Here is a 23,440-nt window from a genome sequence, read left to right on the forward strand (position 1 = left end):
TGATCCTGGAGTCCCGGGATCAGGTCCCACATTGGGCTCCCTGCTTGGTGGGGAGTCTGCTTCTCCCTCTCCCGCTCTCCCCTCTTGTGCTCTTTCTCTCTCATTCTCTCTCTCAAATAAATAAATAAAATCTTAAAGAAAAAAAATTTTTTTAAAGATGACTAAGAGTTGATTTCCAGACAGGAAATAATTTTCCATCAGAATTTTAAGGATCCAGCTCCATAGCTGGCTGTTGAGACAAGAAATGGCATTCTTGATTCCTGATCCTTGATATGTACCCTATTTTTACCTTCTGGAGGCTTCTGAGATGTTCCCTTGTCATCCTAAAATTTCACTAGAATGTGCCCTGGGGTCACTCTTTTCCTATTCTCTGGGTTGGGCATTTGGTAGGCCCTTTGAATTTGAATACTTTACCTCTCAATTCTAGCAAAATCCTTTCATTCTTTCCTTGATAATTTTTTATCCTCTATTTCTAGTTCTTGCTAGAACTATTCATGAATGATGTTGAAGCTCCTAGACTCATCCTCCAATTTTCTTATCTCCAACATTATCTTTCAATCCTGTAATTTTTATTTCTGCTGTTATATATAGTTGACCCTTGATCGGCAAGGGTTTGAACTGTGGGGGTCCACTTACATGTGGATTTATTTCAATAAAAACAACACAGTACTGTAAATGTATTTTTCTTCCTTATGATTTTCTTAACACTTCCTTTTCTCTAGCTTACTTTATTGTAAGATTATAGTATATAATACATATAACATACAAAATACTTGTTAATCAATTGTAAGGCTTTTGGTCAACAGAAAACTATTAGTAGTTAAGTTTTGGGGGAGTCAAAGTTATATCCATATTTTCAACTGTGTAGGGGGTCAGCTCTCCTAACACCTAGGTTGTTCAATGGTCAACTATATATTAATTTCTAAAAGGCCTTCTTGGGATGCCTGGGTGGCTCAGTTGGTCAAGCACCTGCCTTCAGCTCAGGTCATGATCCCAGCGTCCTGGGATCAAGTCCCCCATTGGACTCCTTGCTCAATGGGGAGCCTGCTTCTCCCTCTGCCTGCCACTCCCCCTGCTTGTGCGTCCTCTCTCTGACAAATAAATCAATAAAATCTTTTTAAAAATCTAAAAAAATTAAAAATAAAAATAAAAGGTCTTGTTTCCTGCATGGTCCATTTTATGGTCTCCTGTTCTTGCACAGATGCCATATTTCCTCCCAAATTTTTGAGGATATGAATTATAATTCAGTTTTACCTTCCACATTGTTTTCACCAAGTCCCTCTTTCTCTGTCTGCTGGTCTCAGGCTGTTCTTTCACATTTAAAAGTGAGTCATTAAAATGCTGAATGGACGCTCTGGGTATCCAGGTCGGGGTGGGCTGACCAGTGGCTTCACTCCGCTGTTTGACTAGAAGACCCCCAAATAGCACAATCTGTAGTTCTCTTCCCTTAGACTGGTCACTTTATCCAGAAAAAACTCCAATCTTTAACTTGGGGACAGTACCCTCGCTTAATCCCTTTTTCTCTGAGTTCATCTCCGCCTCCCGCTACGGCTGGAGCCCACAGGCCGGCTGTACATGTCCACGTGTGGGAGAGGCGTACACGTGTGCAGGCAGGCATGTGACAGCGGGACGCAAGTGACGGTTGACAACCTGAGAACGTAACTGCTCCCTGCACAGATTTTTGACTTACCTTAAGGGTTTTTAAGTCTCATTACACACACACACACACACACACACACACACACACACACACCACCCCAATGTCTGATTGCTGAGGCTTTCCAGGTCTCCGAGCTGCAAACTGGCTGGCTTCCCAGGGGATACCCACACTGCAAGCTTGGGTTTCAGCTTTCTCAGCTCTGCCATTTATCTATCAGCAACTAAACTTTGATTACCATCTCCCATATGCTGCTTCTCCTCTTCCACTCCTTTATCATTATACTTTTATTGCCATTTTAGGGGGTTTTGAGAAAGGAATGGAAATAAACATATGTTCAATCCACATGTTTAACTGAAAGTCCTCTGCACTGGTGAATTTCAAACTTCTAAGCAGCGTAAGCCTACCCTTGATTCCAGGTGAATCTTACAAAGATTGACAATCTATAAAAACAGAGCAATGGCTGGAGGCCCAGTGAGCCCTTTTACTCTCTCCACTTCCAGCAGGCATGTCCGCCGCACCCAGGTGCCTTGCTAGACACACTCTGAGCATCTTTGTTTCACATAAACCTTCTACCCCAGCAAAACTGCTCCATGAATCATTCCCTACAGACATCTTTTACATTCACACTGTTCCCCAAACCTGGATCAACTTCCTCTTGTCATTTAAGTCCATCTCCAGCATTTCCTGCAAGACCGAGTTTGAGCCACCTCCCTCTGTGCTCTATGGAGAGCCCTCTCCCTGCTCACCTCTGGTCTGAGCACCACCTAAAAGCAAATTATTACGTTCATCTTTAGTTACCAGGGCCAATACTCTTTGTTCCTAGATAAAAAATGACCATTTCGGGGCACCTGGGTGGCTCAGTCGGTTAAGCATCTGCCTTCGGCTCAGGTCATGGTCTGAGGATCCTGGGACTGAGCCCCACACCATCATTGGGCTCCCTGCTCAGTGGGGAGTCTGCTTCTCCCTCTCCCTCTGCCCCTCCCCCTGCTCGTGCGCTCACGCACACTTTCTCTCAAATAAATAAATACAATCTTTAAAAAAAAAAAAAAAAAGACCATTTCTCATACAAGCATTCCCTGGCTCTAACAGAAGGGGTGGCCATGATGAAGTGAATCCTTTGGCTCAATCTCACTCACTCCTGGATGACTAGGTCTGCTGAGATAATAGCTCCATCTGTAGTTTCACGTGTGATGTGTGAATGGTAATACTCCCCTGGGGTGGAACTTCTCCTACTAGTTAGCGATGAGAGCTGAAGCACTCTGTTCTCTCTAGGCTCCCTGTTACAGAGCAGAAGTACCTGCCAGGGGCTCAGAGGTCTGTGACCAAAACTCAGTAAAAACTAATAGACTAGGCCTGGGTGGCTCAGTCGGTCAAGTGTCTGCCTTCAGCTCAGATCATGATCCCAGGGTCCTGGGATCGAGCCCCGCATTGGGCTCCCTGCTCCGCGGCGAGCCTGCTTCTCCCTCTCCCTCTGCCTGCCACTCCCCCTGCTTGTGCTCTCTTCTCTCTCTCTGTCAAATAAATAAATAAAATCTTTAAAAAAAAAAAAAAAGAACTAATAGGCTGAGCCATCTCCCAATAAGACATTAAAACTGTCCCGAAAGTAAGAAAGCTGGATCTAGTGTCCCACCTCAATACTTAAAGAAGAATCAATCCTCGGCCATTCTTAGAAGACAACATTAAATATCTTCATTTAGATTCCATCCAAATATTCACGAGATCAAGGCCTACATAACTTATAGACCAGAGAGGGTAAGAGGGAGCAACCAGAACACTTCTAGAGTTAAGGCTGCTTCTATTTGTTTTTATTATTTTAATTCAGTTAATTAACATATAATGGATTACTGATTTTAGAGGTAATGCTGCTTTTAAATATATGGGCTGTCAACACAAAAAGTACAAGTGTAAAATGCATCCTGTTAAAAATCAATGATTAATTTGCAAGACATTGGAGAAATTTGACTACTGACTAGGTATTCGATGACCGCAAGGAAATACTGTTAACAATACAGTGGTTTTGGGCGCCTGGGTGGCTCAGGTGGTTAAGCGACTGCCTTCGGCTCAGGTCATGATCCTGGAGTCCTGGGGTCGAGTCCCGCATCGGGCTCCCTGCTCGGCAGGGAGTCTGTTTCTCCCTCTGACCCTCCCCCCTCTCATGCTCTATCTCATTCTCTCTCTCAAATAAATAAATAAAATCTTAAAAAAAAAATACAGTGGTTTTGCTTTCAGTAAGAGAGCATTTTTTAGAAATATATATCAAAATATGGATAAAATTATATGATGCCTGGGATTTGCCTCAAAATGATCTAAGAAAGGGGGAGAGGGCCGGGTGAGGATTAAAGATCAGGAGTCGGCAAATTTTTTTCTATAAAGGGCTACAAAGTAAATGTTTTAGGCTTGGCAGGCTATACAGTCTATGTTGCAATTACTCAACTCTGCGATGAGCATGAAAACAACCATAGACAATAAGTATAAACAAATGAGTATATCTGTGTTCCAATAAAACTTTATAAAGACAGGAAGAGGTCGGATTTCATCCACAGGCTCATAGTCTGCCAACCTCTGGTATAGATGAAACAAGACTGGCCATGAATTGGATAATTATTGAAGCCAAGTGTTGAGTATGTAGGGATTCTCTCTACTTAGTGCGTATTTGAAATGATCCATCATAATAGGAAAATTTCCATAATTTCCAAAGTAAAAAGTTTGACTTTTTTCTAAGAAGTCAATATTTTACTTTGGTTAAATATGTAAATAAATATTCTGGACTTAAAGTAGAAAACAGAATGAGGACTAATGATGACAGATTATTTCATTTCCAGAAGGGTAAGGAAAAAAAGGAAAACACAGCATTCTCCCAGAAAACTGAAACTAAAAACAGCCCATCCATGGAAATCTGTAGGACCAGAAGGTGAGGTGGTATTTGCCTGGCACATACCTGACCGCTGAACCAGAGTACAGGGTTTTCCTGATACTCCCCACCTCTGACATCCTCTCCCTCTACAAACTTGGTGGGGAGGTGTCCATATGTTCAGCAGGAGCCCTTCATGACTGCTTTACTGGGAGATGATTCTCTCCTGAGAGCAGAATACATTCTCTTTTGAAAGCTCTCAGGACCAAAAGGCACATGTGGAAAGAACTTTCTGTCCCTGGCAAGCAGGGAACCAAACCCCTTCTCCTTGAACTTGGACAATCTTCCCTCACTTGGAAGCCTCACTCATCCTCTGGTTTTAGAGAACTTAGCTTCGTTCTCACAAAGCCCAGCTGAACAAGAAGCACCCTTCAGGGGCCGATTGGGCATAGGATGCTGTGAAATGCATCAGCACCCTTTCTATCTTGGCTTCCTCGTGCCCTTTTTTCCCCAGAGATGCTCTAAAAATCCTAGGATGTCCTAAGAAATGAGAGGAGAATTAAGTGAATAGGCAAAGCAATCAAGTGACCAGGGAAAAATGTCCCTGTACTTTGCTACCTCTGCAGAAAGAGAATGAGAACCCGGCCCTGATACGGTACCTCTGTAGGTGAAATAACTGAGGGCATCAAGATACCAATGGCCCAAGAGGCAGGATTCCTAGCTCTCTTTCCTCCAGGACCCAACAGCCAAGGTAGTTCTGAGTATCACTTACCAAAAAGCCCATGGCCATCAGTCATAACCAATACAGTGAATGTGGGGAGAAGGGAAAATAAAGAGAAGAAAGAATGTAGAAGGAGAAGACAATGGAAGGGGGGAAAAGAGAGGGAAAGGAGCAGAGAGTAGAGGGAACTAAAGAGATGGCTACGGCAGTGTTGGTAGACAAGCCAGTGGGTGACTCTTGGTGCCAGTTCTAGGGTCTCGGGGCTTGCCAGCCCAAGCCTTACCCTGGAGGAAGAGGCCGCTCCCAGGTGGTGGTCTTGGTATTATGATCAACATAATAGACACGCCCATTAGGCAGCTCTCGCTGTTCCCATCTGAAAAATAAAGTCAAGGGAAGCATGAGCTACACGGCTGAAAGGCATAAGCCCTTGTTTGAGGAGTCCTTTGCTACTGATGTGGCAACTTTAAGAGGACAAAGATGACATATGAGACCAGCCCAGGGGTCAAACCAGCTCCATGCTATCACTGACAAGTGGCACCCAGGAGTACTTCTTGAGAACAAAAGCTCCCTTTTATGAAGTCAATGTACTAGAATATGCCATGGATCACTCTAGCTTCTCCTAAATGACCCATACGAAGCTACATTCTATGGACTTTTCTAAATCAGTGTTTCATGGCCATTTCAGGATCAAAGATCCCTTTAGGAATCTGATGAAAGCCAAGGACACTTTCCTTCCCAAGTGTACTTACCAACAAAAATTTGTATGCAATTTCTGGGCTTCACAGACCTCACCCAAAGTTAATCTAGGGACCCTCCAGCCTTTGTAGCCTACACTACCTTTTAAAGTCACAAATTATAGGATATCCCTATTCTCCCAGCATCAAATATATTCATGATCACATTTCTTTTTAAAATATAAGCTTCATTTACAGAGGATCTTTAAAAGAGATCTGGGTGAATCAAGAAACGCAGCATACTGTTATTTATTCACTACTCTCCTCATACTATTTATTGACTTCTCTTCTCATGAGTCTGTGTGTAAGTTAATATGAGATAGGGGTGCCGAGAGTGGCCATTCTGTGCTAATGGAAGAACAACAAGGTAGCAGACGATCCAAAGAAACAATCTACAAGCAGATATTTTGGTATCTGCTTATATCAGCCAAGGACCACCCACTCCCATACTCCTATTATTCCCATACTCAACGCAGTCTAACAATAACTCCACTTACTCAGAACAGAGTAGTCCATATATAAAGGATGCAAATTTTTATATTTATAAAATGATCACCACTTTATAAAGGATGTTAATGGTCCCATTAGCCTTTATGTTTTACATTGATTTCATTCACTTCTACTTGTGGATACTGCCTAGGGGAAGGTAACCTTTTCCAGGAAGTTAGTACAGTCAGTTCTGCTGAAATGCTTGTTTTGAAAACATAAATCTTTCCCAACGTGATTGATACATGAGGGAACAATGTGAGCATACTGTGAATTTTGGGTTTGCTTATGCATGACTTTTCCTTTTAGAAACACGAAATGCATAAAGATGACTTCCCCTAGCTGACTCAGTCATGTAGGAATACACAAAGCCCATGTGCTTCTACCAGCTGCCTCAGTTTATTACATGCTGTACACCATCCTCACCCACATCTGGCGTTACCACTACCGTTTGATTTCAGATAGCCCTTCTTGCACCACTTTGCGACAACACTCACAAGCTCAAACTCTTCAGACACCCGCTTCCACAAGCACACTTCAGGTCTTTTCATGGAAACACACTTATTGTAGTGTTATGTATCTCAACCATTTAACATGTGTAAAACTGTGCTACCATCATTATTAGGTTCCTATTTTTCATTTGTGTCACTGACACATTTTTTAAAAGATTTTATTTATTTGAGAGAGAGTGAGAGCGATCACAGAGGGAGAGGGAGAAGGAAACTCCCCGCTGACACAGGGCTCGATCTGAGGACCCTGAGGTCATGACCTGAGCTGAACGCAGATGCTTAATCAATTGAGCCACCCAGGCACCCCTGTCACTGACACCTTTTTGGATGTTATACCTCTAACCCATTCTTTTCCTGTAAGCCCTGTAGCTTTTATTGCATAGTTTTTTGTGGTTTGTTTTTTTTTTTTTGCACTGCGTGGTCATTTTTAGGAACACGTATGTAAGAGCAGAGCAGACTGAATACTGAAATAAATGTCCTAACTTCTATTACTAAGCATGGTGTGGCTATTCCAATGGACATTAGCTTTATTCAATACTGTTTCTCATTTAAACCAAAATATCTGATCAGCAGCCTGCACTGATCAACACCTCAGAGGCTGGTTCAGATACAGATATACATGAGGCTTTTAAGGCAAGAAAAGGAAGGAGGGCACCATCACCCTCTGAGCATCTATAATGAGCTACGGGCTCATGTTCTACTAAAGTAGTCTTTGCCTCCATCCTTTAAGGTGGTATATGCCATCACCGTGGGTGAAACTGAGGATCAGAGAAGCTAAATTACTTTTATGTGTCATTCTAACTCAGCTCTGACTGTCCAGCTAGTGAGTTTTACCAGAACATGCTGAAAGGAAGAAATGTGGAAAAGGAAGGTCGACTGGAATTTATAGGGAACCTACTACCCAGAAAACAAGGTGCCAGGGGCCTTCCCAATCCCCATCTCAAAGTGAACAGCACTGGAGTCCACGGAGGGGGCCCTGTAGAATCAAGACAACTGGGGAGTAATTACAATGGGTCCACTGTGTTCATCTCTAGGCTCCATTTTAATCATAACCCTCTGCTCCGACGTGATCTACCAGAAGAGGCTGCACATTTCACACCACTGGGAGGGTTAGCCCTGGGAACAGTGAGGTCCAGTGGTTCCACAGTCCCACCTCTCAAAAGGGATCGACTACTGGCTGGAGGGCCAGAGTGCTACCTAAACCGTTAACATGTGCTCGAGAACATCTTCTCTCCTGGGTATTCTTGCTCAAGGTTCTGGTTAAAGCGGATATGGGTGACTTGACCCAGGTGCCCTAATTCCTCCCACTGCAAAAAGAAGATCCTTAACACTTCACTGTTTTTTATTAAAAGGGCAGCATATTCTGCCAAAAGTGACCAGATGAAAACGTACCCTGGGTGAAAAGTTAAAGACTTTCACCCTCTAGATGCCCTTCTGAATCAAAGACAAAATAGTAACAAATATTTACCAGCTCGAGAGGCTGGTATTTCATCTGTGGAGAACCTTTCATGTGAGGACCTCTCAGCAAAAAAGCTAGGCTAACATATCATGGCTTCACACCAGATCCTCAAACTCCTCCCGTCTGCCTGGGAATAAAGCATCATATCTGATACCCTCTTTATTCATCTGAATTTGGAAAGGAGATAGTCTTGAGAAAGACACTTGGCTTACGGGTTAAGTACTGAAATATGGAAGCTGCTCAAGGAAATGGCAACAAACCACTCTTTCATAACATTTGCTCCCAGGAAGGCTTAAGTGGCTGAGAACTCCTTAGCATTCCCTGAGAAGTTAGCTAGCTCCTTCCCTTCCTTGGCCATTTCTGGCACAAAAGCACCAATAAAACAAGTCAGCTCATTCTGTAGTCACTATTTGGAAACCTGTCCATAATATGTGGATAAGGCCACACCTTTTAAAAAAGACAAAATATTTGTTGTAGCAATTGCAGATAAAAGGTGCCAAACACACATTTTTCTTTATTCCAAAAATTCTTTTGTTACAACGTTCATCTTATAAGTAGTCTCTGCTTTTATAATTCATTTCAGGCGAAGAGAAAACTTTGGTTTTGTTATACTTTGGCTGATATTTTAATTTGAAGATGGGATAATACTTAAAATTCCATGAAGTCAATGTCTTTAATTGACACAGTGGTATTCCCACACGCTGGCAGAAAGAAAATCGGTGTGAAGTCCTCTTCACTTATATTCAAAAGTTACAGCAGCTCTTTCCAAGCCCGGATAAGATCTGTCCATCCCATCTTTGATCCCAGCTGATCCTAGAAATGAAAGTCTCTCTTTCAGGGGCTGTTATTGTCCAGCAAATCTCCATGTCCTTCTGTGAACCCTCTCAATTGGCGTAACTGGAAAAACAGTTACCAGAGGAACAAGACCTTTCTTGCATTACCTTTTTTGATATCTACATTTTTTTCCTTTTACAATTGGCCTCCTGCTCAGATTAAATGTCCGTGTGGGTCCTCCCTGATCCATGACCTGGCCTAACTGCTTTTCTTAGAGAACTCTCGACTCCTCCCTTACCTGCACGGCTCCTCAGAATTCACACAAACCTCTTGCCTCCATTCACTGCAACACAGTCGGTCAATTCCAGCGACAATCAAAAGAGCCTCCCAATTCTCCTGCCTCCTCAGTAGCTGCTGACCCACATAGATTAAGCCTTCCGACTGTCTTGGTTTGGTCTCCCCATGCCAAGAAAGAGATACTAGCGGCGACCTTTCATCAGCACATCCCTGTCAGGGGTTAGGTTTCTGTCCCTTATAAGCATCTTTTTCACACTGAGATAAAAAGGCTTTTCAATCACACTACCCATGGGTCTCAATACTGCATCCTGGTCACATGGTCATATCCTCTCCCACTGAATAGCTTTCTTTGATGCTCTCAGAAACAGTGTTCAAAGCATCAAGCTTGATTCAGGTCCCTTCCCAACACATTGCTCCTTGGCCTTCAACGAGTAACATTCAGTTCGACCATGGACTACACAGGGTCTTTGTATTCCAAGGCACTTCAAAAGTAGTCTCCAATTTCAATTAATCGTAGGTAATTTTTTTTAACTTAAATTACCTTTGCTCCTATGCTTTTTATTCAGTTCTGTATCTTCCATGCCCATGCCCTAACCCGCCCCCTACCCCCATCACCATCATTAAAAGGGTAAAAAATCCCATTGTAAGGATGACACCCAGTCATTTCTCTCCTGTACAATCTGAAAGGAAATTGTCTGGTCCCCTAAACTACATTTCTTATGGAAGGTTTCCTAAAAGGTCTTCAGGAAATTCTCATTCTGCCACTCAACCAACCCTGATCAACATGCCACCTGGTCAGATTTCCCTATGTTTAGACAGGATCACATTTTCACCAAGAGTAGAATTAAGTTGGGAAGTGCTGAAAGGCAGGCAAGGAGTTCAGGTTAGTATCAGAGATGTTCTCTTTAAAAGGCCCTCTCAGGGGTGCCTGGGTGGCTCAGTCAGTTAAGCGTCCGCCTTCGGCTCAGGTCATGATCCAGGGGTCCTGGGATCGAACCCCGCGTTGCGCTCCTTGCTCCCAGTGGGGAGCCTGCTTCTCCCTCTCCCTCTGCCTCTCCCCCTCCTCATGCTCTCTGTCTCTGACCAATAAATAAATAAAATCTTTAAAAATAATAATAATAATAAAATAAAAGGCCCTCTCAGGGGTGCCTGGGTGGCTCAGTCAATTAGGCATCTGCCTGCAGCTCAGGTCATGATCCCAGGGTCCTGGGATCGAGTCCCACATCAGGCTCCCTGCTCAGCGGGAAGCATGCTTCTCCCTCTCCCTCTGCCTGCTGCTCCCCGGGCTTGTGCTGTCGAATTAATAAATCTTTAAAAAAATAAAATAAAATAAAAGGCCCTCACAGATTTACCTATCAATGTGCCCAAAAATTCAATCTTAGTAAGAGCATTATTAACTTTTACTATTTACTAGTTTGCACATTTTTACTAATACAGGCACCGGGCATTAGTAAATTGATTCTCATTCAAAATATACTCTGTTAGAGGGGCGCCTGGGTGGCTCAGTCATTAAGTGTCTGCCTTCGGCTCAGGTCATGATCTCAGGGTCCTGGGATTGAGCCCCGCATCAGGCTCCCTGCTCGGCGGGAAGCCTGCTTCTCCCTCTCCCACTCCCGCTGCCTGTGTTCCCTCTCTCGCTGTCTCTCTCTGTCAAATAAATAAAAAAATAAATAAAATTCAAAATACACTCTGTTAGAAAACAAAGTCAGGACAGAACCTTTACACGCATCAAAGAAAAGGTGCCTTGCTGGCTACTTAGACAAAAATTCAACTTCAAAAAAAGACGCTGAAAAGTATTCTTAAAACTGCCTATGTGGAAGTTGAACTCCCCACAGGCCAAAACTCCATGGAATTCACAGTTTCTTATTTTATGCTTGTCTAATAACTGACTCTGAACCAAATCCTACTCCCCAAGCTTTGGCCACTTCCTGGGTGAACCATAAGATTTATTTCCTCTGTTAGGGACATTTTTAGACTTTTATGAGCCAGAAATCTAGGTGCAAGGGAACAAATCTCCCGCTCACTATTTTCATGGCTTCAGTAGATCCTTTGTAAACTGGGTAGGAAATGTGTTAACTCGGTCTTCCCCCAAGAAACTTTCTTCAGATACTGAGCTTTCCTTTCAATCTAAGCACACTAACCCCTTCTTAAGAACTATCAACAACCAGCACTTTATACCCTTTAAGCAGAGAATGGCACTGTTCAGCAGCAATCAAGGCTTCTGAATTAAGTCTGTTTTTCTTCTCCTTCAACCATCCAATTTCTTTGCATTGGAAAAGTCTCCAAAGCTCCTCCGTGAAGGATGACAATATTAAAATGTATGCTTTCACAGAGAGGTAAGACAATTCCTGAAGATGGTGTACATTTAAAAAAAAAAAAAAGTTTAACATTTTTGCTGATAACAGATTTTGCAGATAAATTTGGCAATACAGAGAAATAGTCACTTTTTAAAAAATAGTTGGTGGGAGCAAAAATGGGTATACTCTTTCAAAAGGGCAATTTGGCAGCTTGGTCAAAAACCTTTCCTATATCCTGTGAACATCCTGTAACTCAGCAGCTCTGCTTCTAGGATGTATAGTGCGGAAATAATTATGTGTCAAAGATTTAGCTGTAAGTACATCTGTCACAGTATGTTACAGCATGTTACACAAAAACTGGAAACAACCTAAATGCCCCAAATGGAGGATTAGTACAATAAATTATGTCATTTCTATAATGGGTATAACAGTCACTGAAAATAACATGATAGATAATATTGACTTGTCCAGATATTTACCATATATTGGGTGGAAAAAGCAAGTTAACAAATAACACACATAATATAATCAAAATTTTGTTTAAAAATCATGTAAATATACTATTTTCATTAAATCTAAAATGCCATCAGTTGTATGCTTTAACATACCACTAAGAAAGAAGAAAAAGTGCTGCCCATTAACCTTGTAAATTACATCTTGATTTTCAAGTTTAAATGTGAAATAACAAGCGTATCAGAATCAACCAAATGTGGAGAGTGTATGTGTGTAAAATTTTTATGTCAGCATAAGGAAGAATTTTAGACAAGACACAAATGGCATACGAAGATTAACAAACATGGCTGCTTTAAATTGTGAACTCCCGTACAAGGACAGGCAACATCAAAAAGTGAAAAGATGAGCCAAAGGCTGGAAGAAAACGTCTGCAATGCACAGAATTAAAAAGCAGTTAGTATCCAGCATATATGAAGAAACCCCACAGATTAGAGAGAAAAAGACAAATAGCCAAATAAAAAAAATGGACAAAAATATATGAAGAGGCAACTTACAAAATAGGAAATCAAAGAACCAAATAAAAACATGTAAAAGAGGTTCAATCTCCGTGGTAATCAAGGAAATTCAAAATAAAACCACAAAGAGATACCATTCACACCCATCAAACTGACCAAAGGAAAAAAAAAAACTCATATTATTTTTTGTTGTTTTTTTTTTTTTTAAAGATTTTTATTTATTTATTTGACAGAGAGAGAGCACAAGCAGGGGAAGCAGCAGAGGGAGAGGGAGAAGCAGGCTCCCCACTGAGCAGGTAGCCCGACGCGGGGCTCAAACCCAGGACCCTGGGATCATGACCTGAGCTGAAGGCAGACACTTAACCGACTGAGCCACCCAGGTGCCCCACAATATTAAGTTTTAGCAGGAATGCTTATGCATGCTCGTGGGAGTACAAGTATTGGTGAGCAATTTGATAGTATCTACTAAAGTTGAAGATCTTCAACCCCTACAATAACATTCCAGCTCCAGCACATGCCTTAAAGAAACAGACATGCAGGGGCGCCTGGATGGCTCAGTCAGTTAGGCATCCGACTCTTGGTTTCATCTCAGGTCATGATCTTAAGAGTCCTGGGATCCAGCCCTGCATCTCGTGCTCCACATTTAGCGGGGAATCTACTTGAGGATTCTCTCTCTCCCTCTCCCTTGGCCCTTCCCCCCCAACCCCCGCACACTCTCTCTCTCCAAATAAATAAAATCTTAAAAAAAAAAAAAAAAAAATAGACATGTAACCAAGATATGCACAGGAAAAACTTCATTGTATGTTTATAATTGTGAGGAGATAATAATAGTATAAATATAAAATATGCAAACATTTATTTAGCTGTTATATTATTAAATATACAAATAGAAGGTATAAATTATATATAAAAATAAATTATCAAATATGTTTATTAAAATAATATACATGTTTAAATATATTTATATAAGTTTTTATATTTTATATTTATATATGACATATAAATATAGTAAATATAAATAAATTTGAATTAAAATAAAAGTTGTCTATTCATACAATAGAATACCTTATAGCAGTTTAAATGAATATGCCAATTCTATGCAGCTCTGTATATAGAGAATGGAATCGGGAAGAGGTTCATGGACACTTTCTACTGGATTTGTAATGTCTTTGTCGAGAAGTTAAAAAAATGGAAGTCACGTGGCGCCTGGGTGGCTCAGTCATTAAGCGTCTGCCTTCGGCTCAGGTCATGATCCCGGGGTCCTAAGATCGAGCCCCGCATCGGGCTCCCTGCTCCGCGGGGAGCCTGCTTCTCCCTCACCCGCTCCCCCTGCTTACGTTCCCTCTCTCGCTGTGTCTCTGTCAAATAAATAAAGAAAATCTTTAAAAAAAAAGAAATGTGAATCCAGGGACGCCTGGGTGGCTCAGTCGGTTAAGCGTCTGCCTTCGGCTCGGGTCATGACCCCGGGGTCCTGGGATCGAGCCCCACATCGGGCTCCCTGCTCGGCGGGGAGCCTGCTTCTCCCTCTCCCACTCCCCCTGCTTGTGTTCCCTCTCTCACTGTGTCGCTCTCTCAAATAAATAAAATCTTTAAAAAATAAAATAAAAAATAAAAAAAGGGGAAGTCTGTAGCAAATATAGCATAATGCTAAAATCTGATAAAGCTGGGTAGTGAGCCCACAGGTAGGTTTCATATTACTCTCCATTCTTATCTGCATGCTTAAAATATTTTACAATAAAAATATAAATTTTAAAACACATACTATAAGATGATCAAATTTTGGTAGACGTGTATTTATGTGCATGTGTCTGTATACGTGGTTCTGGGCAAATTGCTTAAGGTTTCCTCATTTGCAAAACGAGGATAAAAGCAGCTACCCCACAGAATGTCATGAAGATGCACCAAATAATCCATGGGCAAAACTTAGCATTCCCCTACACACTGTAAACACTGAACACATGTTAGCTATTACTAATGGTCAGGAAAAAATATACACAATCTGGAAAGCACCAATGGTTAAATCTCGGGTGTTTGTTACTGCTGCTCTTCTTCTCCATTTTCTTTTTCTACGTAAAAAGAATCGTTTTTAATTTTAAATGCTACTGAGAACGGGAAATAATTTATCTAGTCATTAACAAATACTTCTCACTGAGGTCTCCCTCGAAGCCAGGTACTATGCTAGGTGCTGGGAGTACAAAGATAGACACAATAATCTCTGCTCTTGAGGAGCTCTCAAGGAGGTGTGGTAGGAATAAAAATTCGTAATTACACACATATATAGTAGTGTGAGGAGGTCTTGTGGACCAGCCAGCCCCGAACAACACAAGAATCTTTGGAAATAAGGTTTCATTCTGAGATGAGGAGGAGGAAGCCAGAAGCATATGCTGATATTCAGGACTACCTAAGTGTGTAATAGTCCTTGCATGGCCAAGAGCTAAACCACATTCAGCAAAAAAAGGCACAGAGTCTCCCAGTATAATCCTTTAATCTGGCACTACTCAAAGCATGGTCCATGGCCCAAACTGTTACTGTTTAGCAACCAGAAAAGTACAGAAGTTTCTAAGCATTTAGAAACTTTTGTACCTATTTGGCATTGCCCCAACAGCTAACTAAGTGATCAGTGGAGAAGTAGAGAACAAAGGTAAGGCTTTGTAACAGATTGAAAATAAGAAAATAAAACAAAAACAGAAAAGAGAGAAAAAAAAAAAAGGACTGGTTCTTCACAGACAGTGTAAGAAGTATTGTTTTCAAACTCCTTGAGTAAGGATCCTTGGCTAGTGCCAAAAATGAGTTTGGAATGAAATGGAATGGCAGCGGCTGGTTTATAACTTAGCAGAGAAGCTCCAAATTCCAACGTCTCTTAAAGCTCTCCACAAACAAAACATCCAAGAGCTCTTCCTCGACTGTCATCCTTGAGAGTGTCTCAAGGAGCACCTGGGGCAAAGGGCCTCTGGATGTCCATAACCGGATGTGGGGGTAGGGGAGATGGCAAAGCCGAAAGATCTAGAAAACACCCCTCCTCGATTAATTCTACTTTGAGGCAGGAAACAGGCCAGCCAATGACTGCGGGAGAAAAAGGCTGGTGTGAAATGGCAGTGCTGAGGTAAGTCGGCAGTCCAAACACAACGGCCTCCCTTATGTAAGAAACCACAGCAGCGTGCAGCCTGCCAGAGTCAAATAATGTGCCTCTGTGTGCGAGGGACTGAGGGGGCTGCAGAGCCCAGGACGCACTTGGAGTTTATCTAAGCCATGTACACACGGTCTGTTAATGAGCATTTGGTTCCCAAAGTGGGCTCGGGGCTGATAAAAAACAGATGCGGGGCCAGCTGATCAAAGTGGCCTTGCTCCCCACTGCCCACTGCCTGGACCACTACCTCACCATGTCTCCTGAGCCCTCCTGGCACCCCCTTCTTTAACGCACATTTGCAACCTGAAAATGCCACACCCTTCCACTTGGCTTCTTTCAAGCTAATTAAATTTAAAAGTACAGGAAGCCGGAGGGTTTGGAGACAGGGAGAGAGAAAGGGGCCGAGGGCTGCTCTGTTTGTGGACTCACGCAGCCCAGCCTTCCGTAACTTCGGTCCCTAAAACATACAGACAGACTTGTGTAAATTCTTTAAGACCAGAGTTGCAAATGCTGCAGAGTTCAGAAAGGCAATGCAGCCACCAGGAAGATAGGCCCTCGGGATTCCCAAGTCAACCTTGGTCAATCGTTCAGTAGAGGAGACTGAAGGGGTTGAGAAGGTAAAGTTGGGAAGAGATAGCTGGCTGGATGCCTCGATAAAACAATGTCGTGTGGCTGAGAAATGCCTCAGCCAAGAGGAGACATGGTCCATGGGATCTCCCAGTGCACAAGGACTCCTCATGAACAGGGAAGAGCGTCCCCCACCCTGTGAGAGTAGCGTATTTGAACCCAAAGCCAGTCAACCCAGTGGATGACAGCCTTCCGCTCTCGCCTCTGGGAAGAAAATGCAATATTTCTGTCACAGTTGCTGTATGAGGTATCGAAGAAGCGGAACACATTCATCCAGGTGGAGAAAAAAAAAAAAAAAAAAAAGACGGCATTTAAATTTACTCATTACAAATGTCTGGGGGTGCCTACTTTGTGTCAGGCTCCCTGTCACCCTGACGTTTACAGCACGGCGGAGCAGAGAGATGCGAAACAAGCAAGTAGACATGTGAGAAGAGTTACAGTAGACAGAGCAGTGTGACCTTGTCTACCAGGGGTCAAGGAAAGATTCCCAGAGGAAGTACTGATTGATTAATGGAAAAAATGGGGAGGAAAGTTTCAGAAAGAGTGACTTGCATGGTGGAGGGTCCTAAGTTCAGAGAAAGGGTGGTACATCTGTCAAACTAACCTAAGCCATTAAGGCTAGAGCTTAGAGAGCAAAGCAGAATCTTCCATGGGAGGCTTGAGGGGTAGGTGGGGTCATATCACATGGGGCTTTTTAGACCTTATTAAGGATTTGAGAATTTATCCCTAAAGACAATGGGCAGCCATGGCAGCATTCTAAGTGTGACATGTCATGCTCAGAGTTGTATTTAAAAAGATGAAAACTGGTCTCCTGACTCGTAAAGCCAAGGTACCCGGAATAAAGGAATAACCCATCTTGATCAGATCTCCCGAACTTGTAAAGAAGCTGGTATGGTGATGGCAGGTGTTTTGAGTTGCAAAGGTCACTGCAAGAAGCATGTCTTCTCTGACCTGCCACCACAGAGCAGCAAACTGAAAGCATGCCATCCTCACGCCAGGCACTCAGCAGTTTTGGTGGCCATCTCCAATCTCCAGGCCCTGAACCAGCCTGCGAAGCACTAAGCTCCCGCTGTCTTAGGGATGGGCACCTTAAGTTGGAAAACGGGGTCTCAATACCATCCTACATGTTAAGAGTGGGCAGTGGCCTCCCCAGGCCCACACACAGATCTCATCACATTCTAAATGCTCTAGGGAAAAGATCTTGTGCAAACTCTACCTCGGCAAAGTGTTTCAGCCTCTGGCAAGGATGGGGGTGGGGAATCAGCTTCCCTGGGCTGCTCCATCTGCCAAACTTAGAATAAAGAGTGTTTTCAGGGCCTGGAGTTTTCCAGCTGCCTGGAAACAGGAAGAGCCCAATCCCAGAGAACAGTAACCCTCACACACACCCTACATAAAGACATGTTGAGCCATTAGCCCTAATTGCCTGTGACTGACATAGGAGAGAAGCTGGCCTTCCAGGCATTTGCTCAGCGGAAAGAAAACAAACAGCTCACAGGGGACACAGGCAGCCATTTTCTCTCCTTTCTGCCAAAATGATTTTGCTCTGTTCCCCCCAGATTATAGCATACAGATTTGAAAGTATAAACCAAACAAAGGTCTTTCTAGCATCCTTCACCACATACAAAAGAGAACATAAACCTGTAGGGAAGAGCTGGACACAAGCAACTGGTTATTAATCTTTTCGCAAAATCAAGAACTTCACAAAAACTTTTCAGAGCCACCTCTCAATACCCAATCTCTCCAGGTTTGAGGTATTAGGAAGTACTTGCAATACTTTTCATTTATTCATCATACTTTATTAAGATATATGTCAGGTAGTGGGCCAAATGCTAAGGATGTGATATATATGTGGTAAAAATCATATTTGCCTTCAGATTTATAATTTTTGTTTTTAACAAGTGGGTTTTCTAAAGAGGCTTAAGAAGACATAGCATATTATCATCAAGCAAGAGACCGTGCATCCTTTCCTTTTCCTTTATGAATTACAAGGGCCCAGAGGACACACCCACATGCCACCACCACCACCATCAGCCAGACCAGTGACTGTGGTGATACAGTTTCCTTGGTACCAAACCGATAACCAGGATGGATTTCAGGACCACAATGACTGGTAGTTGCTGAGACAAGACTTCATTTCCCAGTTCAGAACCATTCCCTTCCTTTACGGTTCCTTCACAGTCGATTCAAAAATATCACTCACCAGGTGGAACACCCACCATGTTCCACCCTTCACTTCCTAGAGAGACATGCGTGATTATTAACTCCCCCTTACAGAGATGGTGAACCATCTGAGCAAAGTCACATAGGATCCAGTGGGGATTTGAAGCCAGATCTGTTTGTTTCCAGGGTCCATACTCTTAATCTATATTCACTATATAGCCAAACCTGAACTGCCCTTTGGCTTAATGTGGCCATCTTCTTATCATCCAAGGTCTTCACCATCAGATTTAACTCTGAACTAAAGGATGACTAGTAGTCCATGTTAACAACAGCCCCAGTATTGCGGGAGGAACATACAGTAATATTGAGAGCCTAATGTCCTCCACAGATCGTTAAGATAAAATTCAGGAGAGAAAAGCAGTTTTCTGAGCAGGATCTCAATGAACACCCTCCAAAGACGAAGGAAGGCAAAATGAGCTGCTTGTTCCATAAAAGTCACACTCTTCTAGTCAAGCTGTTCATTTCAAGTCATGGTATAAGGTAGCATTGATTCTGCCCCAGATGATTTAGAGTCTTTTAAAGATTTCTGTAGAACAAGCAGTTCTTCCACACCTCCCTCGCTCCTATGCATGGCAGCCTCCCCAGAGACTACAAGCCACTAGGTAATAAATAACCATTTTGTTTCTGTCCTGGTGAAGGAGCCTGAGATTTGAGAGGGGGGAGCGCTGCTGTGGGCCAGAAGGCTACTCACCCAGCAGGCAGAGCATCGAGGGCCTGGGCAGCCGCCGGGAGCTGCTGGGTGCCTGAGGTGCTGGGCTCCTCTCCTTCTGCCGGTGTGGCCGGAACGGGGAGAGACACTGCAGTGGGATTTGAGGTCACACTCGACACCGCAGCAGGCGACGATGTCACCCCAACAACAGAGGGCTCTTCAGGATCAGTGGCTGCGGTGGGCTCGTCATTCACTGAAAACAGAGAAATCGTATTTGAGAGATCCACTCAGACTCGTATTCACATTCACTAGATTTTTCCCTTAAAGTGGTAACACAGTACCTACAATGTTACCCTGCATGTATCTGGTGACAGCAAAAAGTTTTACAAAACGTTAACTTTGGAAATGACAGCAAGTCAGTAATGGCCTGCCCCTGGTCTCCTCCCACCCCCCGCCCAACAACTGGGAGATGGATCTGAAGTAAGTATATTAAATATGACCCCTTTTGTATACCTTTATTACATTTTTCTAAAGTATTCTGATTACATGTATTACAATAAAAGAAGAGCAGGAAGGAGGGTAACGGGGAGCTGTGTTAGTGCGAAAGGAAGCAAGGCCAAGGCCACATCTACAGGGTCCATACTTTTCTTTAAACTTGCCATATGTCCGCTGAGCACAAAGGGCAGCTTCCTATACTCTAAGAAGCAAAAAACTTCCAACAATGTGCCTGTTCTTTTAAAGACTCATCCTCAAAGCATGGAACAAAGATTGATACTATAGATGAAAAAGATGGGCGCCAAAGATGAGGGACTTGTCTTCCAGATAACAATAGACAAAGAGAAAGAAGTCAAATAAGTCTGTTCCAAGTCTCCTTATTTCTCCATTTCTTTATTATTTTGATGATCACTCATGTTCACAAGGACCCCAAGACAATGCAATATCCTCTCCCTCAAAAAGGGATCAAACAAGGTTTTCAAAGAATTCTTTGAAAATGGATAAGCCATATGCAGAGAATTTTCTACATACGTGATTGCATATGTGCACATTTATACTAGAATTCTGTAGGAAAACCCCTTAGATGTGAGTTAGCCTCATCTTCCTAATTCAGAAATTCTTTTTGCAGTTTCAAATGTAACAAATGTACTATCCAGATTCTTCTTAAATGCTTCTGACAAGGAACTTGCTACCATTCCATCGTTAAGCAGATGTCCTGCCAGCAAGTTTTTTCTTATGTGAAGCAGAAATTTCACTAGCTGGTCCTAGTGCCCAACCCCCCCGCAATACACAGTAAGTACCTGGCCACCCTGTTTCTCATTCACCTTCTCTTTTCTGGTAAGAAGGCGGGCTCTTTCCTTAATGTTTCTAGGCCCTTCCCTTCTTACCACCTGGCTGCTCGCTTCTAAGTATCTTCTACTGCCTCTCCTCAATTAGGACAGCAGGAACTGAACATAATAAATCAGACACCACCAGACCAGCAGAGTCAGATTTCCAGTATAAGTGGTATGAGTTAAGATGTACAGAACACCACTGTGTGCCAGGCAAAGTGCAAAGCAATTTGGATTGTCTCATGTAAGCCTCACACACAACCCCACACATTAGGTGCAACGAATATCCCATTTTACAGAAGTTGTGGAAACTGAGTCTCAAAGAGGTCAAATAACCTGCTGAGGTCGAGGGGCTCCTAATTCTCACCCCTACTGCCTGCCTCCAGAGCCTGAACTCCTCACTAACTGTGCTCTCCTTCTCCCTCCCTGCACATCCTTTAAAGCAACCCAAGATGGTAACAACTGAAGCAATGACAGGATCCTACCAGCTCACCCGAGACTGGGGGCCAGCTGAAACCAAAAGTTCTTTACATGATGGGATGCCACCTGCTCTTCAGAAATGGAAAAGAGCCTAGGTACAACCTGTGATCCACTCATTTGCTTTCTCCCCAGCGTATGAAACACTGTCTGGCACATCAACTAAATTAGTTGTTTAATAAGTGACTCCATCTTATGCAACTGGTGTTTCCCCCACACATATGCAAGACTTCATACTTCTCCTCCTATTCTAGCTCAGCCAAGTTGGTAAAACACAACAGATGGCAACTCTCTTTATGCAAAATTATATATTTTACCAATACAAAAAACCATCATGACATTTTTGAGAACTATGCAAGTTCACCCTAAAAGTTATAAGAAAAATTAGGGGCGCCTGGATGGCTCAAGAGGTTAAGCCTCCAACTCTTTTTTTTTTTTTTTTTTTAAGATTTTACTTATTTGCGAGAGAGACAATGAGAGACAGAGAGCATGAGAGGGGGGAGGGTCAGAGGGAGAAGCAGACTCCCCGCTGAGCAGGGAGCCCGATGCAGGACTCGATCCCGGGACTCCAGGATCATGACCTGAGCCGAAGGCAGTCGCTTAACCAACTGAGCCACCCAGGCGCCCAAGCCTCCGACTCTTGATTTCAGCTCAGGTCATGATCTCTGGGTGGTGGGATTGAGCCCTGTATCGGGCTCTATGTTAAGCACAGAGTCTGCTTGTCCTTCTCCCTCCCTCTCTCCCCCTCCCTGCTCACACTTGCTCTCACTTCCTCTCTCTCTCCTTAAAATAAATAAAATGTTTAGAAAAAATTGTAAGAAAAACTAAATACAGAAGAATAGCCATGAAAATTCTAAAGAAGAGTGTTGTGTGTATGTGTGGGGGGGGGGGTAGTTCTCTAAAGTATTAACACATCATAAAGCTACAACAATTAAAACAATGTGGTACTAACACACGAATAAGCAGATGTCGATGAAATAAACAGCAAGTTCAGAAACAGAATTAAATACACATAGGAATTCAGTATATGACAAAGGTGGCATTTTAAATGACTGCAGCAAAGAGATCATTCAGTAGACAGCACTGTGACAACTAGGTAGTACACCGGGAAAAAGATGAGTTATATCCCTACCTTATCCAGGACATGAAAATAAATTCCAGATGAATCAGAAATTTTGACATAAGAAATGAAACTAAAAAGGAACTAAAGAAAATAGAGGAGAACATTTTTATCTCAAAGTGGAAAAGACTTTTTGAAGTATCACACAAAATCTAGAAGACATAAAAGATGGATGAATTCAACTGCATTAAAGATTTTGGGTTTTTTTTTTTAATTTAAATGGCAAAAAAAATCAAAATCAAAGAAAAACAACAAACTGGGAAAAATTATTGCCAACTCATATTACAGATTAATGGCTAATTTCTTTGATATGAAAAGAATCTCTACAAATCAGTAAGAAAAAGACCAAAAGTATGCACCGGCACTTCAGAGTAAAGGAAATACAAATTACCCCTAAACGTATTAAAAGATACTCAATCTCAATTATGAGACAAGAAATGCAATTTAAGGGGCACCTAGGTGGCTTAGTCAGTTAAGTGTCTCCCTTTGGCTCAGGTCATGATCTCAGGGTCCTGGGATCGAGTCCCGCATTGGGCTCCCTGCTCAGTGGGGAGCTGCTTCTCCCTCTCCCTCTGCCCCCTCCCTGCTTGTGAGCTCTGTCAAATAAATAAATAAAATCTTTAAAAAAAAAAAAATGCAATTTAAGACTAGGATGAAGTACCATTTTTTAACCTATCAGATTGGTAAGAATAAAAATATTTAGGGGTACCTGGATGGCTCAGTCAGTAAAGCAACCGACTCTTGATTTCAGCTTGGGTCATGATCTCAGGGTTGTGAGATCGAGCACCACATCAGGCTCCGCCTGGGCAAGGAGCCTGCTTAATATTCTCTCTCTCCCTCTCCCACTGCCCCACCCCCCCTTAAAAAAATTAATCTGGTAAATAATAAAAAAAAATAATACTAGTAAAAGTATAAGAAAAACTGGCATTTTCACATATTGCTGGCAGGAGTAGAAATTATTAGAACCTCTATGGAGAACAGCTGGCAATATCGAAAAGTTAAATGCAATAAGAGGGGGCGCCTGGGTGGCTCAGTTGCTTAAGCGTCTGCCTTTGCCTCGGGTCATGATCCCAGGGTCCTGAGATCGAGTCCGATTTGAGGTTTCTCCTTCTCCCGCTCCCCCTGCTTGTGTGCTCTCT

At 42.7% G+C, this 23,440-nt stretch overlaps 1 protein-coding gene across 2 annotated transcripts in view; it reads right to left on the reverse strand.

Moving 5' to 3' along the window:
* Positions 1–23,440, reverse strand: part of WWP2 (WW domain containing E3 ubiquitin protein ligase 2) — a 135,306-nt gene that overhangs the window by 25,160 nt on the left and 86,706 nt on the right. For both annotated transcript variants that reach the window (XM_081806418.1, XM_081806419.1), the window contains 2 exons: positions 19,422–19,632; positions 5,516–5,605 (listed from right to left, as the gene is read on the reverse strand). In XM_081806418.1, coding sequence (XP_081662544.1) covers positions 5,516–5,605; positions 19,422–19,632 — 301 coding nt within the window. The remainder of the gene's footprint in view (positions 1–5,515; positions 5,606–19,421; positions 19,633–23,440) is intronic.

This window comes from Leptonychotes weddellii, chromosome 16, assembly GCF_054177405.1.
Source record: "Leptonychotes weddellii isolate Sample4059 chromosome 16, ASM5417740v2, whole genome shotgun sequence".
NCBI classification, from domain to species: domain Eukaryota; kingdom Metazoa; phylum Chordata; class Mammalia; order Carnivora; family Phocidae; genus Leptonychotes; species Leptonychotes weddellii.